At 44.3% G+C, this 22,158-nt stretch overlaps 2 protein-coding genes across 6 annotated transcripts; both read right to left on the bottom strand.

The window, feature by feature from the left end:
- Positions 1–415: 415 nt before the first annotated feature.
- On the bottom strand, positions 416–11,328 carry CDH26 (cadherin 26). The gene is made up of 16 exons (XM_033075092.1): positions 10,867–11,328; positions 9,067–9,144; positions 8,862–8,984; positions 8,312–8,473; positions 7,207–7,354; positions 6,441–6,607; positions 6,162–6,290; positions 4,880–5,065; positions 4,407–4,669; positions 4,137–4,279; positions 3,666–3,899; positions 2,932–3,162; positions 2,294–2,418; positions 1,813–1,887; positions 1,462–1,545; positions 416–823 (listed from the first exon to the last, which is right to left on the bottom strand). Exons 1-16 carry the CDS (start codon positions 11,029–11,031, stop codon positions 626–628), a joined length of 2,511 nt encoding a protein of 836 aa, XP_032930983.1. The 5' UTR covers positions 11,032–11,328; the 3' UTR covers positions 416–625.
- A 1,970-nt stretch (positions 11,329–13,298) lies between these two features.
- Positions 13,299–21,663, bottom strand: FAM217B (family with sequence similarity 217 member B). Of its 5 annotated transcripts, XM_033074860.1 has the most exons (6): positions 21,586–21,663; positions 20,377–20,629; positions 19,074–19,179; positions 18,902–18,987; positions 18,287–18,490; positions 13,299–18,244 (listed from the first exon to the last, which is right to left on the bottom strand). In XM_033074860.1, exons 2-6 carry the CDS (start codon positions 20,475–20,477, stop codon positions 17,131–17,133), a joined length of 1,611 nt encoding a protein of 536 aa, XP_032930751.1. In that variant the 5' UTR covers positions 20,478–20,629; positions 21,586–21,663; the 3' UTR covers positions 13,299–17,130. The 5 variants fall into 5 exon arrangements, with proteins under 5 accessions (XP_032930751.1, XP_032930748.1, XP_032930749.1 ...); XM_033074857.1 differs by having other exon boundaries at positions 13,299–18,490; XM_033074858.1 differs by having other exon boundaries at positions 13,299–18,490; positions 21,576–21,649.
- Between the last annotated feature and the right edge of the window lie 495 nt (positions 21,664–22,158).

Genomic DNA, 22,158 nt, shown 5'->3' with positions numbered 1-22,158 from the left:
TTTACAGCAGTGCCATGATACCAACAGCCAGCAGATGCCAGCACACACACGAGTACCAAAAGTGCCTCTGATGCTGAAGGAGGGATGGTGCAGCTGTCCCAAGTGTGTGAACTTTGGGAGGTTCACAGAGGAGAAGTGAACTTTGTTTTCAATGTTTCATTATCAAATATAATGGATATAAATATGACACTGTACTAAACTTAATCTTGGATTTAAAGAGAGAATGGACTATGCACTGATCTAGCAGATAACTGCCTCCTCTCTTCAAATTGACTGATTTCCATAAGAAACTCTGCCTAGAATTCCAGGCCCAGCTGATCTAGGCTTTTTTCCCTTTGCAAACTGCATTGAGGATCCTTAATATCACATCTATTTGTGTCAGTGTGCAGCACAATTATGCCAAAATCCTCCCAGCACCTCTGCACAGTGGACCCTCAAGACATGCCAGGTTTTTGGTGCCCACATGAAACACTGCAGGCAGGAAGAAGGAAAGGCCAGGTGCTCGTGCTGCAAACACTGCAGTGCCTTCAAGCACAGATTTTTTTTCTGAAATTTTCGCTGCTCCTGCCAGAAACCTTTGCAGTGCCATAGTCACAGACTTCTGACATTAACTGAGTGATGGAGATCACTTCTGACAGATCTCTTCCAGAGCAGAAAACATTGGTCCCAGGCTGTTCAAAAAATCATCAGGCAAGTCCTCACTGCCAATGGAGATGGAGCAGGGGGAGTTGCTGGGCTCTAATTCAAAAACTCCTTCCTCAGTGTATGTGCAAGGTTCACAGATGTCCACATAATCTTCCAGTGTGCTTTGGTAATACACTTTCTAAAGAAGGAAAGAAACAATGCAAGTCAGCACCAAAGTTCCTACTGCCCTTCTGAAAACTAAAGGAAATTATGGCATGAAAATTAGTCAGGAATTTACAGAGAAGAATATGAGTCTTTGTTTGACAAGGAAAAGTTCTAGAAGAAGTCTCAGCTGCATAAATTCCAGAGTCTGAATTTTACCCAGGATAAAAATGGGGCAGGAAAAGGCATTTGATGTGTCCTGGACTAGGGAGCTGGCAAGTGACCTTTGCTGGTAGGGCCAGCAGTCCAGTCAAGGAGGACAAAGGACAGGACTGTAAACGTGCAAGGTCAGATAGGGCAAGGCAAGAGGAATTTGAATTTCCCTGGCAGCACAGAAGTGCAAGAGCAGGTGACAAAACTTTAACCCTGCTCAGGCACAGAAAGCATTTTAGCCCCATTTCTCCAACCTGAAGGACAATTCAGTCAAGGAAACAAAGGTATTTTCAACAAAGTCTTGAATGTTTTCTCATCAAATACATCCCTTGCTTTCAGCTGCAGTGCTTCTGAGATGTGGGCTCAGAGCAGCTGGAGCCAGAGCAGCTGTCCAGTTTTGCAGGCCTTTTCTCCTGTGCTTGCAAAACTTTACACAGGAGGAGTTCAGTGCTCATTTCTTACCTGAGCCAGTGTTCTGTCCACTGTCTGGATGAAGCAATCCAGGTGTCTTGCTTGGGATGCCTTGTAACCAGTGAAACAGCGATTCTGGGACACAGACACACTGTCTCAGGTGGGATCACAAAAAGCCACTTTCTGATGTTCCTCTCACTTATAAACAACAATTATTTTTCTCTCTGTTACACCCATTTCTTTTGTGCTGCCTTCTCCAGTTACTCCTACAAGTGGCAGTTATTTTCTAATTGAATGATATTGCATTATTCTTCCCACTGTTATTAACACCAGACCTAATTCTTGGGATACTACTTCCCTTGGTATAAAAAAGGACATTTTCATCAGGAACCAGGCAGTTACCTCAGCAATCACTTCTTTTCCAGCCTCCATGGACACTGTTGTTGGAGTAACACCACGTGTAATATCCAGCCCAGCCTGCCCACAGGGAGAAGGATGGTGTTAATAAGGAACTGAACTAAGTGTGAAGGATCACACCTCTGCAGACTATTCCATTTTCCACTGTCATTTACTCCCTCGTTGCACACACCAGGATGTGTGTGCAGCAGAGTGACAGGAGATGCTGTGCTTCCTCACCTGTCGGATTCATCAGCAGCATGAGGCACCTGGAAGGGTCCTGCTGATACTGAAAAAGGGTAGGAGTGGTGGCAGTCTGTCACCAGACTGGCATTATCCAGCCCACGCAGAGCACAGCTCCCCAGACATGTTAGTGGCAAATTTTTCTCAGTACCAAAACCAGAGGAAATAATTAAAGGGATGATCAGTAGCACGTTCAGCCACACAGCAGTGGTGGGGTAGTGTGGATATATGCTGTCACACTCACCTCAGAAAAAGAACTTTTGCTCTCTTCATTGTAGTTGATTAAAGTCTGTTCACCTTCCTGGTGAGGAGCAATGGCTTTTATTTTAGTTCCTGACTTGTAACACTGGCAAAGCATGATGCTGGAGACTGTAAAGGAGAAAGGGAAAGGTGAGTGAGCACTGGGAATAGATGGGTTTGGCTCAATACAGCAGGGGGAGAGGTTCCCAGCCCACTTCCAAAGGAGCTCCCTTGGGAAACCTGCAGCTGTGCAGATGGAATTCTTGGAGTGGTGAGATTGAGCAGGCAGAATAGGTCATGCACAGGTAACCAGGGGAACAGTGCTCAGATAATCTATTCATCTTCTTCTCTCCAGCATTAACCAACATGAGCTGGTACAGAGGAACCAGCTCTAGAACAAGTTTAACCTTCATGGGAGAATTTCATTAATTTCAGTTTGCCAGGACACAGAAAATGTCAAAAAAGTCAAGTATTCCATTGTATTCAATGCAAATAAACATCCTTGTAATGTTGTACTAGAGTTTAGCTTAATGACAATTTACATTTGCCAGTCATCCTCTAGATGATTTGAGTAGAATTGAGCTGAAGAGCTGCAATTGCAGCAAGACCCAGTGATCAGATGACAGAGAACCTGCTGCTTACCCAGTAGTAATAAGAAAGCCATCAGTATTATCACAATGGCACCACTTCCAAGTCCCACTGCTGCTTGTATCACTGGTGAATATGAGGAACATGTGTGTCCATCTGGGCAAAAGCAGAGCCTGATGTGCTGGTTCTGCCTTGTGGAAAATCCTTGCTTGTCCTGAATAATGATGGGCACCAAGTAGCTGCCTTGGGGGAGGCTTCTTAACATCAGAAGTTCAACTGACTGCCCTAAAAAGACAAGTGAATCATTTCAAGACTCACAGAAAGAAGCTGAATATTCTACAGTCCTTTGTGTTGATAAAGGAAACTCCTTTGCACCCCAGTTTCATATAATTTTTCCAGCCTAAATGCACTGTAGTAAATAGGACTATATTACATCCCACTTTATCACCTCACTGAGCCTGCAGGGCAGAGATCTGTCCCAGCCTGGCTGCAGTCTGGCACAGCTCCCTGATAACCTCTGGAAGTTCTTAGGTAGTTAATCAAGTGAAGAAGTGGTTCCTCAGCAGTCTTATCCCCCTTCCTGCAGTTTGAGCACATTGCTGCTGGTCCTGTCCTCAGCAGAGATGAAGAGCAATCTCACTTACTGCCATAACTTCATGTTTTGAAGGCTCTTCTTTCCCATCATTTCAGCCTGAGACTCATCAGTAACGAATCAGACAGACAGTGAAATAATCAGAGGGCCCACAACTGACAATGAACTCAGGAAGAACACAGAAGGAAGAACTCACCAAAGTTTCTCCCTAATGTCCAGTTATGCTTCACATCTTCAGAGTCTTCAGCCAGCTCAAATGTAAATGGCCCTGAATGGGAATGGGCCAGAGCAGGCTTGGCTTCTATAACGAGAGCTGTCCCTTCTTTTTTGTCACACACATCTAAAGCGGGAGCCACCAACGCTGGCATAAGATCATTAATGTCAGACAAGTAAAGCAGGATGGTGCCAGTACCAGTCTGTGGTGGCTTGCCTGGGCAGGAGCAAAAGAAACACAAAAACACTCACAAGTGGGCATTGACAAATGCCAGTCCAGTGGCAGGATCTGTCTGGTTTATCCTACCAGTCACACAAAGCACGAGTTATAAACATTAGGGTGTTTTATTATCCATTAACCACTTGGATCTTTGTTCTTGCTATCTTTTCATGTTCAATATGCACTTAATTTCACAGTCCAAACTGCTTGAATGTTCTCTGGCTGGCTGCTTACCTTGACCAGTAGCATGAACAATAATGGTGTACAGGCTGTTGTTCAAGGAGGGGGATTCTTGATCAAATTCTTTTAGCACAGTAAGAACACCAGAGTTCTCATCCACACTCAGCCAGCCATCTGGGTCATGGGCAAGTTCATATCTGAAAAAGAAAAGGAAAAATTACAAGTTATCATTTTTAATGGATTTTGGGTACCAAGCTACACCTGCAAACCTCTTTATATTCCTAAGCTATTTCTTATTCTAAGAGTTGCAACACCACCACTTACTTTATCTTATGTGGCACATCATCTGGATATGTGGCAGGATACTTTCTAAATACCCTCCCAGGCTTCATGGAATCTTCCTTTTGGACAGTAAGTATAGGAGGATGAAACCTTGGAGCACTTTGTAAGACCTTGATGTTCACGGCTGTGCTTGTGGATTCCAAATCAGAGATTGTCACAATGCCATTTTTACACCAGAAGAATGGTTCTTCATTTGTTACAGAAATGACAAGTCTCATCTCAGGGTCACCTTCATAGCTGAGAGGCTGAAAATCCCAGACAAATGCAGTTTAATTAACAGTTACGCCCTTTAAGCAGTCTATTAGGAATTTATTAGCAATTGTGACCTTTGTTTTGGCAGTGACACCTGTTTACCTGGAACACAAATTACCTGAGCTCACCCAGCTCAGCTGACTCCACCACAGGCCGTGTGACACATTGCCACGCTCAGTTTATCTCTGCTATTATCTCCTCACCTTGACAACACTCAAAATGCCTTCATTTGTGGCTGGATCTGTCTCAATGCTGAACTGCTCTTCCTCATTGCCCTTTGTTATTTTGTATTTTGGTCTCCATGCTGGAGTGTTGGGGGAGTCTTTGTCTTCCACTTGGAGCCGTAGCACAGCTGGATGTTCTTGTCCTGCTGAAATCTGCAGGTGGTACTGGGAAGGAAAAGGAAGGAAATAATATCTATTTATCTATTTATCTATCTATTTATCTATCTATCTATCTATCTATCTATCTATCTATCTATCTATCTATCTATCTTATGTAATCTCTTCACAATGGTTTAAGTTTTTGATGGTGCAAGGTAGTCACCAGTTTGCCTAACTCACTCCACAGACAGACTGAGAAATGCCAATTACATCACTTAAGGAGCAATGAGGTAGCAATAATATGTCATTTGTTTGTCTTTATTTCTTATAATAAATTGGTCACTGGTTGAGAGCTGAAAATTCGGACTCTTTCCTTCTAATATACAAACAGCACTGTTCTTGCATTGTAACTTTTAAAAGTGCAATAAGGATGATACTCAGAGAGAGGGAACAAATCATAGCTGTGAGAAGAGTCAGAATTTTACAAGATAGGAGTTGATGACAAAGCACAGGCCTCTTGTGTAACCTATTTTTCCAAGTGATATAACATTATTCCCTCAGGCCTTTCAAACACCAGGAAGCACTGGTGAAAATGTTTGTTTTTGTAGGTGACTTTGTACACACAGTTGTAAACCTATGGTATCTTCACAACCTCAAATATTTACACAGACCAGTACCTGACATGACTCAGCACTCTGAATCCATGTGCTGGGCTTGGGTAGGATGATTTGGGTAGGTGGATTGTAAAATAAAGAGCAGATTGTAATCATAAAATGGTTTTGATTGGAAGGGACCCTAAAGTCACCTAGGTCCAACCCTTGCTATGGGCAGGGACAACTATCATGAGACCAGGTGGTTCAGGAAGTGGAACATCCACCACTTCTCTGGGCAATCAGCACCTCAGCTGCCCAGATGTCAGAATAAGATGGTCTGCCAACTTCCTTCTGCTTCCAGTGACACAAAAACCTCCTGGTGATGTACGCAGAAAATGAACAAAGTTTAGCTCTTTAAGAGATATTTCATCAGATCTCATTTGCACAAGTTTTGCCCTGATTCTGCAAGGGTCTGAGGGTTCCCATTTCCACTGCTGAGTGCATTTAGCAGTTGGAAGGACTGAACTTTGCTTACAATTGCTCAGTGAAGTAATAATGTTTTCCCTTACGTTATCACTAGTAAATACAGGGAGGTGGTTGTTTGCATCTTCAACAGCCACAGCCACTGCTGCAGTGGATGACAGCTGGGGATTTCCATGGTCATTGGCTTTAATCAGAAGGTAGAAAGACTTGGCAGTCTGAAAAACAGAAACAAGGAAGTTCCTGAAACTTAGCTGAGAAGCAGTTCCCACCTTTTGCCAGCTGGATGTGAGGCTCTCCTCCCCTGGTAAGTGTGTAGTGAACATGTATCATGCATTAATGATGAGAAGATGCTAAATATACATCACCTTATAATCCAGGCATCCTGACAGAAATATTGATCCTGTGGTTGGATCAATGTTAAATGTGAGTCCATCTGGAGAGGGCATTTGCATACTTATGGAATAGGACACCTGTGAGTTCACAGTGCCCTCTTCATCTTTGTCCCGGGCTGTGACTTGGATAACCGGCTCATCTAGGATGAAGAATTAATGAGATATTAATGGGAATGCTTAGTTTCAGTGTAGAGGTCTCAGGCCTGTCTGCAGGCTCTTAAACACACAACTCCTAAGAAAACCTACAACTTCTCCTGTGGCCATGGTTATCCCTGATGAAAAACTCTGGCTGCTACTTCATTTGGGTGCCAAGTCTGCCTGAAGAACTGCTGTACTACAGAATGACCACACTCCTGGATTTACTGCATCAAAAGCATGGACTATTTTTTCGTGCCAGCCCCTGAGGAGCTGACACCACATGTATACACACTCAGACTTTGTGTTTCTGAGCAGTGTCAGATCCACAGCTGAGATCACAGTGCTACAGTCTTGGCTTGTAGTTTAGAAGAAACATCTTTGAAGTTTTTCCAGAATGTCTCCAATGATATTCTAATTTATATGGAGCTTAATCAGACAAGAAGCTGAAATGTAGGAAACAGGAAAATGTCCCTAAACTCATGAGTGTTTAGTAAAAGTTGGAGAGAGGGACAGATTTAGTAGGAAAGGGATAATAATAGTGAAGGGATTAGGAAGAGAATAGTCCTACACAAACCATACACACAGTTTGGGTGGCACTCACCTTTACTGTGGTTCTCTCTTATTGTAGTGCCATATTCTTCCATGGAGAACTCAGGCGCATTGTCATTGATATCTTTAACCTTTATCCTGAAAAATATAGGGCTGTCCAACAGCTCACCAGATTTCCTGCTCTCAACATCAAAACGAATCTAAATGAATAGCAACACAGACATCAGAATGAACTGAACAGCACCATTTAGATATCAGAAGAGAACAAAAAACCTTCCAATTTGAAGCTGTTTCAGTCAAATTCGCTTAGCATTGGCTTTCAGTCACATTGTTAAGTCATTATTTCACCTTACAAAAGTAGTAGATTTGTAATGATCATCCTGAGTCTCAAACAACATTTTTTAAAGTAAAAAAAAAAATGCCTTTAATGGAAATTAATTATTTGAAATGGCTGCCTAAAAGGCAAGATGTTGCACAGAAAACCTCATGGAAGACCATAATTTGGGTACAGTTAATCCAAATAGAAATCATTACTGAATAAACATAAGGAGACCACAACTGAAAAATTTTTTTCTTGAGGAAAACAAACCCACACTCCCATATTTCATTCATAAACTTGTTATCACATTTCTTTCATTGCACTTCCTGCTTGTGAACACTTTTCTGCTTTTTAAGGAGAAACATATGCTTCCTGTCATGAAAAGCTGCAGTAATAGAGCTTTTCAGCTCCTCCAGGATTACCCAGTTTTTGTAACACACAACTATCTGCTTGCATTCTCCTGATTAGGAGGTTGTGTTTACAACTCAATGCTCTGCCCACTAGAGCTGTAACAGATTTTGAATTTCAGGCCAACCTTTTAAGTTTTTAGGTTATGATCAGGGGTTGTCCCAGAAAGAAGATTGAAAAGAAGCATGCAGATATTTGTGGAAATTCAGACAAGCCACAGAGATTTAAAATTAATAGTGATGTGGAAATTAATTGGCTTCTGCTGAGACAATCAATTTAGCAGTTGTTTATAGGTGCCAGATAAGAAAAGGAACTCAAAAATACCCATTTAACATTATTATAGGTGTGTCTCTTTCCTGTGATGCATTTGGCCATGAGAGAACAATGAGCCTTGGCAGAGAGCTGGAAGGGTCCTGCCCAGGTGTGTTACCTGGAAAATTGGGGTCCTCTCCCTGTCGATGGTGCGGTGGACGTACACTTCCCCATTGACATCATCTTCTATGGAAAACAATCCAACCTCTGGAGCCTCATCCACCCCAGGCCCACTGATTAAATACTTCAGTGATGTATTAAATGATCTATTATTGAACAGCTTTTGGAGAGAGAGTGCAACGTGAGCAGGGAAGATAGAACAGAAATAAAATTAATTTAGATCAATTCTCTTTCTGTCCCTCTCCCCTTTGCAGATGGGGCCTCTTTTGGTCTCAGCCAACCCCACTGTACCACTTCCACTCCATCATCTTCTTTCCCCTGAGTGTTCTTGCAGCTTCCCACTGGAAGGTCCAGTAAATCCCTCCCACCTCGCAGTGCTACCCATCTCTGTGGAAATTACACAAATCTGGATGAGTAAGTTTTTTGAAAGTTGTTTTTTAATGCACACTTCTTGCCCTTCTGCTCCCTGTGGTATTTTATTGTACAACCTGAGTGATGAATGCCTTGCTGAGCTTCAAGCAGCACTTTTCCTACAAGGTGCTTTGTACCTTTCCAGCATATTTGGGGAATGGTCCTTTGTCCTCCTCTTGAACCTCAATGGTGGTGATAATCCAGGCCCTTTTTGTTCGCTTCAGAGTTTGCAGACTGTCTGACTGATAAGAATCCAGCCCCTGTTGGACAAAAAACAGGGTTTAGTGTTTCAGTTTGCACAGTTAGCTGTTGTGTATCTGTTACATAATATTGACTACACACCTGAATACTCTTCCTTCTGATGGCTTGTCTTAAACTGAAATTTTCAATTTCATGAGAAAAACTGTCAGCAGCAGTAACCTTGTGAAAAAAGGAAAAGTGATTGTGACAAGTGAGGGTCACTAGAAAATCTTGATGTGTTGTCCAGGAGGAATTTGCCTTCACAGAAACATATTGATTCACTTTTGACAGTATTGTATTGAATTGTAGCTAACCCTTAACTCCACAAATATCATCACAAATATCATCCATCTCATTCCAAATGAATGCCATGGAAGCTGTGAGAGCAATTCCTCTGGTCAGGTGATTCCAGACCCCACAAAAATGCTGTGTCCATGCAGATACCAGTCTTTGTCATCATCTCTATGGCTTTTCCTAAATCAAGTATCTCCAGTTTTTGAATATTGACACCTGTTTCTCTGTGTCCTATGCTCCTTTAGAAGTTGTCTGGTATTGACAGGACATAAATTGACTTTTGCAAAAAAGAGTTAATTTTGGGGAAAATTTCAGTCTCGGGGGCTCTGTGGTGTGACTTGGAGTGTTCCAAACACAACTGATTTACCAGAAGGTGATCACTGGACCAAAATCTCTAACTCAGATGAGTAAAATTAATCACTGAGAATGGTGACTACACCCAAATTGGCACAATTTGCCGTTTTGTATAAATGCAAGCATCCTTCCCTGCTTCTAACACTGCTTTTTGCTGGAAATCTTTCACCTCCAAGGACTGCAACAGTGCTCAAATTAAACCATTACCATTAGCTCACAGGTGACTCCTACTTCTCAACACTTCCCTTGGAAATCTTGGGGATTATTACTCATCCTATAAAATGTTTTCAAAAAATGGAACAGATGTCTGCCTGACCAGACTCAGGCAAAGGTCTTTACCCCATGACTTTATTCTGAAGAAGGAAAATACTTATAAAACTGTCATGGTTATAAACGTGATGAGCAATGAACGGGGTTCACCAGTGGTGCCTTGGAGCTGTAAAGCTGTTTACATGCAGAGAAAACTGTGTCATGTGGAAACAGCAAGCAAGGCTGCAACTCAGCACTTGCAAGTTGTCTTTGTTGGATTTGCTCCAGGTTCAGCCCTGCTGTTTTCCTCTTTTCCTTTTTCCTCTTTGTGTAGTCATTTTTAATCATAACTGTGTATTTTCTGGCTTTCCCACTCCTCTCGTTCACCTGCATGGCCACAGCTCAGGGTAGAGCTGTCTCCATTCCAGCCAGGGGCACTGCTAGAAAGGAATAACCCAGAACAGGACTATCAATCCCACAGAAACACTCATAGAAACTCATGGAATTCCTGGGGGGGTGATGGTTAACGTGGCAGGGTCACCAGCGGGCTCAGCCAGGTGGGAGCACTCTGGTATTCCCAGCAGGATAAGCAGAGGATCCCCAGCCCTGGAAAGCTCCTTCCAGAGACCTGAGCCCAGGAGCTGGGCAGAGAAACCAGTTTTGGAGGCACCACAACTGGGGACAAACAGACTCACAGAGGGGTTAAGGTGGGATCAGCCCCCCTGCTCCAGCAGGTCTCCTCAAGGACACTGCTCAGGATTGTGTCCACAAGGATTCTGAGTGCCTGCAGAGAAGGAGACTCCATCACCTCTCCAGGCAGCCTGTTCCAGGCTCCAGCCACCCACACAGAAGTTCTCCTCATGTTCAGATGGAATGTTCTGTAGCCATCTCCTGCCCTTTGCCTCTGATCCTGCAGCTCAGCACCCCAGGGAGATCCGGGCTCCATCCTCCTGCCGTACCCTCCGTGCAGCTGGACCCCCATCCCACATCCCAGCCCTCACCCACCTGCAGGAGCAGCAGGATGATGAGCAGCTCCAAGGGGCGCAGCAGGACCATGGGGCACCTGAGGAGATCCTGCCATGGGAGGTGGGAGCATCCAGGTGCAGCAGAGCCGGAGCTGTGGAACACTGTGTGATGGCTCCCTGCAGCCCAGGGCCTTCCCATCAGCATTTCCAGCCCTGTGGGCAGCCCCACAAGACCACAGGTATTTCCACCCCGTCAGACAAGTTTTTTGTTGTTTCTGTCAAACTGAAGTGGCTCTAAGCAAAGCTCAGTCCTCCTGTGCTGTTGGGTTGCTTCAGTCTGCACCTGCCACTTCCATGCACAATAAATGGATCATAACTCCAATTTTATTACTATTTTACAACTAACAGGAATCACGTGTATTGATTTAACAGTTCCTTGGAAATGCCATTGCCTGATACCTTTGGCATTGTTTACTAAGAATAAACAACTCTTTACTTTCAATAGGAGCTGGGTTTATGCCCAGGAATTCCGCTTTTCAATAAGTTCAGATTTTGAAATGAGAGCAAGTTCTGTCAAAGTTTATTTGAAAGCTGATATGTCTTGTTCCACTTAAAGGCCACCAAGCAAGAATGAACTTGTATATCTGGAGATGAACTTCTCACCAAGGGTGAGAAAAAGATGTATTCATAGGGAAGCAGGAAATTAAAATTAAAAATTAAGAAGCAGAGAATGGCAGAGAGCAGGGGGAAGGTTCTGGCTTCTTTCAAAACACCTCTTACAGCATTCTCCATTCTCCTGATTTGCTTTTACTGGGCATAAAGTTCATTCTCTTTTATAACTGGAAAAGAATTAATTTTGTGCTGTGGAAGTTGTGAAAGGAAGAATTATGGAAGAACTGATCTCCAGGTGAGAAGAAAAGCAATAGATCCTGTGAAATAGGCCACACTCAGGTAACTGAGAGTGGGCAGGAAGGCAGGAGGGATCTTCCAAAACTCAAAAATAACAGCAACAGGTTAAACAGCAGAGCAGGACAGGAAGGTTTGGACAACAGGAAAACCTCAAACAGCAGGAATGTTTGACCGTAAAATTGCTGTGTGGTACTTCACAAGGGAGCTTTGTAAATCTTACTATAAATATTACTGAAATAGGAAAACAAAGGCATTTTTCAGCAATAGAAAATTTCCCTCCCTCTCCCTTTATTTACCTCCGGATTAGCCTCAGCTGAGCGCATGAACATGCAGTGAGTGAAATTAAGAAAGCCATTAAGTACTGTGGAAAAAATCCAGTCTGGGTTTTGCTCCATTCCGTACTCCAGGAGTATTACAGTTCAGGTTTTCCATCTTACCCGGTAACTCCATTCCATACCACGGGAGGAATCGGGTCCGGGTTTTCCATATTACCTATCAACTCCATTCCGGACTCCGGCCAGAATCCGGTCCGGGTTTTCCAAATTACCGGATCCATTCCGGACTCCGGCAGGAATCCAGTCCGGGTTTTCCAAATTACCGAGTCCATTCCGGACTCCACCAGGAATCCGGTCCGGGTTTTCCAAATTACCGAGTCCATTCCGGTCTCCGGCCGGAATCCGGTCCGGGTTTTCCAAATTACCGAGTCCATTCCGGACTCCGGCCGGAATCCGGTCCGGGTTTTCCAAATTACCGAGTCCATTCCGGACTCCGCCAGGAATCCGGTCCGGGTTTTCCAAATTACCGAGTTCATTCCGGACTCCGGCCGGAATCCGGTCCGGGTTTTCCAAATTACCGAGTCCATTCCGGACTCCGCCAGGAATCCGGTCCGGGTTTTCCAAATTACCGAGTCCATTCCGGACTCCGGCCGGAATCCGGTCCGGGTTTTCCAAATTACCGAGTCCATTCCGGACTCCGCCAGGAATCCGGTCCGGGTTTTCCAAATTACCGAGTCCATTCCGGACTCCGCTAGGAATCCGGTCCGGGTTTTCCAAATTACCGAGTCCATTCCGGAGTCCGCCAGGAATCCGGTCCGGGTTTTCCAAATTACCGAGTCCATTCCGGACTCCGCTAGGAATCCGGTCCGGGTTTTCCAAATTACCGAGTCCATTCCGGACTCCGCCAGGAATCCGGTCCGGGTTTTCCAAATTACCGAGTCCATTCCGGACTCCGGCCGGAATCCGGTCCGGGTTTTCCAAATTACCGACTCCATTCCGGACTCCGCCAGGAATCCGGTCCGGGTTTTCCAAATTACCGAGTCCATTCCAGACTCCGCCAGGAATCCGGTCCGGGTTTTCGATGTTACCCGCTGACTCCATTACGTAGTCTTTTCCCGGATGGAATTCCCGAGGATAAAAGATAAATTCCGTATTTTTAAGGCTTCCCTTGCCCAGCAGGAGCCGGGATGTGCTCAGCTACCCCCTCCACTCGGCACTGCAATTCTGGAATTTTCTCCAAAAAATTCAGCGGTGCCATCTTGAGAGAAAAATACATCTCAGCAACAAGCAGGGCAGAATATCACTTTTATTGTAGCAAATCAACCATAGCTTTGAAGATCGCGTTCCCATGGAACTACTAGCAAAAATATCCACAAAAATTCAAATAAATAAGAATCCATGAATACCAACATCAAAAGCTGGTCTGCAAGTCCTCAGGAAATCAAATTCAATCCTTCCAGCGTGGTCTGTTTATTTTTCTGATGAAAAACCACGAATGTAATGGGAGCAACAAAGGCTCAATACCTTTAAAATAAGGCAAAAAACAGTACATTCTACTCAATTCCATACTGTAGAAATTTAAAATATCAGCTCAAAAAAAAAGCACATACTGCTGAAAAAACGGACAAAGTTCCGAATTCTAACAAGATCCTTTAAATAGCAAACACAAGGTGAAAGTTCCCTGAAACAACAATGAATGAAACACAGGAAGGACACGAGCAGATCTCAGGGGCTGCAGTCACACAGGGCAGCTCAGCCTGGTGGATCCAGCACAGCCTCCCTGCAGCTTTGTCCTGCTGTGTCCAAGAGACCCAGCTGGGAAAATGTTCCTGCCCTCAGCAGGAGATGCAAGCAAGGGAGAAAACAGGAACATGGCAAGAGAAAAACTGTATTGCTGTAAATTTTTTCATGTGATGCACAAAAAATACATTAGCATTGCCGAGGAGAACAGTTTATACATATTGGAGGGAAATTCTGTTTCTTTACATCTTCTAACAGGGACATTTCATTGAAAATAACTGAGTTGTTCAAAGTTTTTACTCATGCAACTGAAGCAGAGTCTGGCTGTTTATTTAAAATACAACCTGAGCATATTTCTTCTGTAGGTAATACCTACAGAACACTAAACATTTACATTCTCTAGAGAAAAAAAAATAAATCACTCTGTTTAAATATCTCACATCACAGTAATCTGTTCTTCAAGAAGCATCACCAGTGCTAGGCTTAGATCCACATGATCATATTGCTAAACCTCATTAAAAAAGGCTAACAGCCATACAAACATGGTGCTGTGGAAGTATCTTAAGTAATGAATTTTAAACTGAATGTGCTTGATGGAATAAATTTTTCTGCTCAGTTCAGAAGTGCTTCTAAAGATAATACCCAGCAATATAAAATGAAATACATATAAAGTATAGTCCTCTTCATAAAAGGAGCTCTTTTCATCTGTAGGCCCAGAACATGGTGAAGTTAAAATGGAAACAGGATAAAACCCAGCCCTGCTCAGGCCAGGAGCTGTTTGCTGAGGCAAACACAGAATTTCTGTTTCTGTGTGTGAACCAAGCATGACAGAAGTATCAAATCAAAGCCAGAAATGAGACTGGGGTGATTATCATGTGAGACAAACTTACTTGGCCAGATCCCACACAGAGCCCAGTGATAAACAAGTTTTCAGATTTCTTTAAAGTGACTTCACCACCTCCACCTGCTTCACTTTTTAGTCTCCAATGACAGACTGGTGTCCATAAGATGACAAACACTAGATTAAAACTTTCCCACCTCTGTGACAAAATACTTTTCCCAGTGCCAATCTCCTTTGCTCTGGTCACAGCTGATTTTGAAATGGGGTTTATTTATTCTGAAAGAAGTGATCATGCAAAATGTGCCTCTATCTACATGCCCTCCTTACAACAAACTTCACTTTAGAAAATTTGGCATTCAGCAATATTCAATGCTATAACAACATGCTAAATTATTCCCTGCATCTAACAGAATTTGTTGTAAAAATTTGCTATTCTGATTACTGCCTGGATCCTTCTCACCTCAAGTTTGGTGCTTGTACAGTGAACTAGAGCAGTGCATTAAAATCCTGATTATGCCAAAGCAGCTCTCCTGTTTTTCACTACTGTTTATGTCAATCAGGAAAACTTGGCTAAGGCAGGCTTGCAGAATTTGGCCCAGAGCTTGAAATACTAACACTGGGTACAGGAATCTCTCATCTAAAAAAGCTGAAATACATGAAGCTGGACCAAAACACAAGGGTGAGCCAGCACCACTGGGATGTGCTGGTCCTCTGCAGCTGCTGGTGTTCAGTGCCATCCTGAGTGCCACCACACCTCTGACACAGCCAACTCCTCTGGGCTTTGAGCATCTCACACTCAGTTTCACTTGAATTGCATAGAGCTGAATGTACATGCAACTACAATTCAGATTAAGTGTAGCTTTACAAATACTGACTCTGCAAATGTAATACTGTCTGTTACATTTGTTTCCTTGACCGATTCAAAATTTCACATTTGGTCTCCAGTAGATGAGGAAAAAAACACTAAAAATATTTCTTAGACTATTCCTGAGCAATGTTTTTATGTACTGTAAAATACTCTACTTTATTACTACATTTCTTAATATTCTCACTTTTCAAACTACATATAAATTCATGCTTTGAAATTTTACAAAGCTGAAGATCTGGTAGGCACAATGAAAGAAACAGCTAAGCATCTTAAAACCAAGATGAGCTCACCAAGAGAAGTGCAATTTAGCTATATACATTATGTACTCTTTAGTATTTGCTACTTTTTCATTTCCTGTCACAATGTGAAGGATCCACTTGCAGAATCTGGTCCATCAGACCTCAGCTCACTTCTCATTATGATTGGGACTGGTGGCTGAGGAGGAAAACACACTGGCCAGGATTTTAAAGCGAAAGCAAAAAACATTCTTTAGAATTTCATCTTAACAAGATCCTGTCCCAGCTGCTGTGACTGATTTGAAATTGTAACAGATCAAGTGACACTTGAATATTCTCTGAACTCTCCTTTGTATTCTCCTGTATCTCACAGACACAAGAGAAGACAGAAGGCCCAAGGACAGGACCTGATCCTGGTTGTAACAATTTCTTTCTGTAGGATATTTCCCCACATCACCTCCCTAAACCTTAAGAAGCCAAGCTAAACTGGACCACAGAATAAATAAGAGTCACCTTAGGTGACTAAAAATAGATATCTTCTGTATCAAAATATATCTTTACCTGAACTTACAACACCCTTTAAATTCTTCCCCTAAGAGTCTGGTTTTCATGTTTTGAGAGGTAACCAGTTCTGAAACTAGGCCATACAGTCTCTGCTAAAAGCCTTAGTTTGCATTACTTAAATATATCCATGTGCAATTTGAAATTTGCTCATTTCCCCTAAATGACAAAAAGCATCAAGGCCTACAAAATTAACTTCCAGGAAAGCTGTTTGTAAACACAGTGAAGATTCCAGGGTATAAAAATACACATTCCATTTTCTTAAACTGTCATTATTGAAGCTGTCTGGTCCCTAATACTTAGTCTTAAAAAGAATTCTTTCTGCATTAAAATATTTCAAAACATTATCTCCATTCTTCTTCTTCTCAAAAAAATAATATCTATTTCATCCAAAAAATCCAATTCATCATCTTTTGTGAAGAATTAGAGTTGACTTTGCATAGATAACAGGCTGCATTATTTTACAGAAACACCACAATCAAACCTGTCTTACCAAAAGCACATCTGGGCAAGGAGAAAGAGCATGGACCTATTCCCCCACACCCAGCAGGGTGAGTACAGGGAACACTCAGACTTCAGCTGGTGCAGACAGGACATTCTATACTTCTCTAAACTTCCCACTGTGCTATTGTTATCTTCATTGAGCAATTACAAATATTTTTGAGGAAAGACCAGTGGAAGACACTTGCCTTCCAGGAGAGCATTTCCTGCTGGTTTAAGATCAAATCTATAGAAATGAACAGTGCTGACTCAGAACCACGTGTCAGGAACGTTTTTCTCAGGATCTTCCTATGAAGAAAAAAAAGATCCTTCTGCACTGGCCAGATGCTTTCTAGCAGTCAAGAAGCATCAACATTCACTAATGAGTTTTCCCTCATTGAAATTTGCGTGGTGTTTGTTTTGTCCCATTTGGTTTTATTTTCCTGTCCACTGTTGGTTTTTTAGGAGGAACATAATTGCTGGCATTGCCATTTTTCTTTGGATTTGTACACATGTATGGTTTTAAGCCTTTGATGGGAGCAGCTGCACCATGGGGTGCTGGGCTTTGCTTAGGGGGTCTGATGTTACCAACACTTTGGATTTTAGAGCTGCTCTCAGGGGGCTGCAGACTGAGAAGCTGCTGCTTTGCAGCTGGTTTCTTTCTCAGTTCACTCCTTCCATCACCAGTTTGCCTCTGAGAAGATGCTGCACATGCCATTCTCTCAGGAAGCTTCGGGTGACCTGGATGGGAACGCACCTGGCGAGTGTCCTCAGAGCACAGCTCTGCCCTGTGACCCACACAGCTCCTGGGCAGCCTGCTGACACTTTCCTGGGGCACTGCCTGCCTGCTGGGCACAGGGCTGAGCAGGGCTTTGCCTTTTCCAGGGCTCTTGAGGGCACGGCTGGGGCCAGGGGCAGTCTGGGGCCGGCCTTTGGTGGCCCTGCCCTTCTCACTCTGCACTGTCTGCATCTGCAGCCACTCCAGCTGCACCAGGCGCTCGATGTATTTCTCCAGGGATCCCGTGGGCTTGGGGTGGAAATCAGATTTCCCTTCCACGTGGACAAGGATGGCCAGCTGCTTCAAGTCCCACGAGTTGAAAGGGGGTGGGAGGAAGTCGGGGTAGTAATATTCGGATTCTTTGAATCCCATTTCAGGGATGTGCTCCAAACAAACTGGGTCGATTTCTTCAGCTCTGAGGATGAGTTCTGGTGGTGTGCAGGGCGAGGGGGGAATGGGGATCCTTTCTGAGTCAGAGAGGTCACTGGCACTATCATCTTCAGCATCTTCTTTAATAATCTGTACTGATTCAAAATCAAGAAACATTTCACCTACAGATGCTTCTTGCCATTTTGAAGAGCCTGGACTGGCCTCAGCAATGTATTCTTCATGATTCTTTCCCATCTGTTCTTTTTTACTGCAATAAAAATGCTGCACTGGGACATCCTTAACCCTACAGAAGTTTTCTTGTGTGCTGCCCTTTGTGCCAGAGGGGATGCTGTGCAGGAAGGATTCGTTTTGCCTTCTTTCTGGGGGACTCCTGTGCATGAAGGATTCGTTTTGCCTTCTTTCTGGGGGACTCCTGTGCATGAAGGATTCATTTTGCCTTCTTTCTGGGGAACTTCTGTGCATGAAGGATTCATTTTGTCTTCTTTCTGGGGGACTCCTGTGCAGGAAGGATTCATTCTGCCTTCTTTCTGAGGGACTCCTCTTTGGTCCTTGTGCACTGTGCAGTGAGCTGCAAACACTTGGGATCCTAAAGGAAAAGGAAATTCATGTCCTGTGAGAATGGTCAATGCCTTTGGACAGCAGCTTACAAAGGTCTTGCCACCCTAAGGCCAGGGATCTCCATGACTGAAGCTAAAACTGGCATGGAAACTTGGTAATGAGGCAAAATCAGTAATTGTTGGTAGAGATAACACTGCCTCTTCCTGATTTTTTGTTGGGTTTTTTATTATTATTATTATTATGGTTTTGCCTGACAACTCACAAAAGCAGGATAGCAAGTTTCCATTTTGATAACTTAAGTTTGCTGTTTTCATAAATGCTGAACTCTGAGCCAATGAAGTCAAATGCAAAACACAGCAGCTACAATTTCAACCCAAGCATTTTGTATACCAGTTTGAAATGACTACAAATTAAACAGATAATCTTAACATTAAATTACCTTTTTGACTGATTATTGCCATCCAGCTGGTTCCTTCCCTTCTTAAAACCACTTGGTTGGTGACCATCTTGAGTGTCATGGGAAATCTGAAGGAATATGAAAGTTTGTGATGCTATTAAGAAGTTGACTTAGAGTAGGTACCCTTTTTATGTTAGAAAAGGAGATTATTTACCTTTTCAATGGCACTTGATACATTTTTGCCTAATCTTCCAGGAGGAGATTTCACATAAGAAATTGGTTTATTTAGTCCTTTGGTGCTTGGATGGCTTTTTCCATTACTGTAACCACAAAAGATTAAACAGAATATCAGACACAAATAGCAGCATAGATGAGTGTCAGAAAGGAAGTACAATAAAAGCTTAGAGTGCAACTGAGCTTAAGAAAAAGGTTTATTGCAGTTATTCTTAAATTTCCTCAGAACTATGCCATGGCCACTTTTTACTTTTTATACTATAAATGCACTGCTGTATTTATAATATTACTAATGCAAAAGTGAATAATTCTATCAGATGATACAATGACAGAATGTACCCCTTATATAGAATCCTCTGTCAGAAGATCCCAGAGCTCTTTTGGAGACAATAAATATTACAGACTGATATTTAACAACTGATTCTTACAGTACCTGGTAGGTGCTCCTATTGCAATTTATCAAAATTAATTATAAAGTATAATATGAAGGTTATTGCAAGCCAAATCTTGCTTGTCTTTCCCATTTGCATATTCTCAACAAAATTTAAAGGATTATTCCTTTGAAGATAAGGAGTGGAAGTGAACAGGGAGCATAAGGTCTCTTCTGGTATTAATACAAACTATTTCACAATGAAGGCATCAGAAAATTCCTTATTTTATAAGGAATTCTTATTTTATAAGAATATTCCTTATTCCATATTACAATGGAGTTGTGAAAATATTATTAAGAGAAACAGCTCATATGAAAGCAAAAGCAAAGGCATTACTGATCTGAGCAGCTTAGAACTAAAACATGCTTCCTTAAATAAACCAGCTACATTTCTGTGTAAGCACACAGAATAAATAAATCAGCATATTCTGTAGGAATCAGAACAGTGTTTGCTCTACAAAAAAAGAAATGTTACTGATTTCTAAATAGAAAGCTTTAAATATCATTTCAGAACAAAAATAATCTGTGCCCTCCTGTCTAATCTAACATTACTGCAGTTCAGTTACTTTGCCAGGCTGTACATCTTGCTTTCATTTTTTATGTCAATGTAGTCAGATTTTGTTTTTAAAAACACATGATTTCACAAATTCAAGAGCTTACAAAAGAATGAAACTAAGTCCTGTGCCTCTAGAATTGCTGCAGTCACCTCTGTGACCTTGTGACCTGCATGATCATTTCTGCCACTGGGATCAGGGAGAGGATGGCAGTGGGAACAGGACAGCCAGGCACTTAGGAACTAAACCCAGGATGTCGACATTCCAGTAACTATAAAAAGAGAAATTAATTTCCTTACTTTACCATTCCTTTGTGGCTTTCATAGGTGTGGCTGTGGCTTTCCTTCTGCTGTGTCTCTCTGTGCAGTAATAAGGGATATTCCTGAATGCCTGGGCCCATTATTCCTCTTTCCAAAGGGTATCTGCACCTTTACTGTTACATAATCTTCAAACGGCTCCAGTCTTTTGGCTTTGCAAGACACAGTACATCCAATGCAGACATCCCCACGTCCTGGAGATGCTGGCGACAAACAAGATCCTCCCGATGGGATTCTATTTTTAAAGCAGTAAGATCAACATAATCAGCTACCAAACTGTACTGGAAAACAGTCCCTCCCCCAGCACTCCTTAGTGGGAGGCAGCATCATTCCATTTACTATTCCCAACACATGGAAATACCTGGGGCTGCGCTCCCAGAGCTCCCGTGCAGTGTCATGTGCTCATCCCCATCCCATCCCATCATCCCATCCCCAGCAGGGTGGGTGTTCCTGCTCCCAGTTTATGGAGAGCAGATGATCAACCCCCTGGGTGCTGTGCGAGCTGAGTTGTCCTTTTTGTGTCACAAAATTAGCTCTTCCGATATGTATATATGCAAATTTTGTATGCAATACTTAATTTTTTTTCCTTTTTCCAAAACAAATGTGTCATCAGCTCCCACTAAAGATACTCGGAGCAGGATCCATCGCTTCATTTCACTCCCGAGGAACAGCATTCCCTCACCAGGGAACTGCACGGTTCCAGGGGTTCTGCAAATGTTACAGGTGCCAAACAGCTCTCCTGACCCACCTTTACCTCCACTGCAGCGCTGTTTATGTGTTTACAGTCATTCTAACTGTATCTATTTACACTTGATCCCATCATGTCCCTCAAACGCCTCCCCGCATCCCGTCCCGGCCGCGCTCAGCGGAGCCGAGCCCGGAGCGCCGCAGTCCCGGACCCGCGAGCGGCCACCGCGGGATGGCGGCAGTGCCCGGGGTGGTGGCAGTGCCCGGTACGGTGGCAGACCGTGCCCTGGGCTATGGCAGCAGTGCCCGCCGTGCATGGCAGCGGTGCATGGCAGCGGCAGCAGGCACAGACCGTGCCCGCAGCCATGGCCGCTGTGCCCGCAGCCCCCGCCGAGCCGGGCCCGCTCCCTCCCCGCCGCTATCGCCGCCCCCCGCAAGGGCCGCTCCTTCGCTCACGGCCGGCCCGCATTGCCCGGCGATCCGCGGCCCGGTACCTGCCCTTACCCCGCGTCCGTGGCCAGCGGCAGCGCCCCCGAGCGCAGAGCGTGGGGGCCGGGCCGGGCCGGGCCGGGCGGAGCGGGGCGGGCCGGGGGAGCGGCCCCGCGCCTGCGCCGCGGGCACGGAGCGGAGCGGCCGCGGTGTCGTGCGGAACTCGGGGCTGCTCCCGCGGGGGCCGCGCTGCTCATGGGCGCTGTGGCGGCCCCGAACGTGGATCCGTCCCCCGCCAGCCACGACACCGAGCCTGGCGCCGCGGCCGCGCCCGACGGCGCTCGCCCTCCTTCCAGCCTGTGCAGCAGCCCCGGCTCCCTCCCGCCCGACAGCCTGCAAGGCTTCCCCGGCCTCGACTCGCCCAGCATCCAGTGTGACAGCCTGGAGTGTGCCCCCTGCTCGTGCTGCTGCAGCCGCCGGAGCGCGGGCTCGGCCGGGGCCAGCGAGGACAGCCTGCAGGCCGCCCTGGGCCGGCGCTCCGGAGCGCGGGGCTGCTGCGCGCACCGCGCCGCCAGCGACCTCTCCGACAGCCTGGAGTCCTTCATCCAGCACGACAGCCTCCAGTCGCTCTCCAGCCTGGGCGTGAGC

The sequence above is a fragment of the Catharus ustulatus genome, chromosome 17, assembly GCF_009819885.2.
Source record: "Catharus ustulatus isolate bCatUst1 chromosome 17, bCatUst1.pri.v2, whole genome shotgun sequence".
Lineage (NCBI taxonomy): Eukaryota > Metazoa > Chordata > Aves > Passeriformes > Turdidae > Catharus > Catharus ustulatus.
Note: the sequence above shows the minus strand (reverse complement) of the source record. Positions and strands in the feature narration are given on the sequence as shown.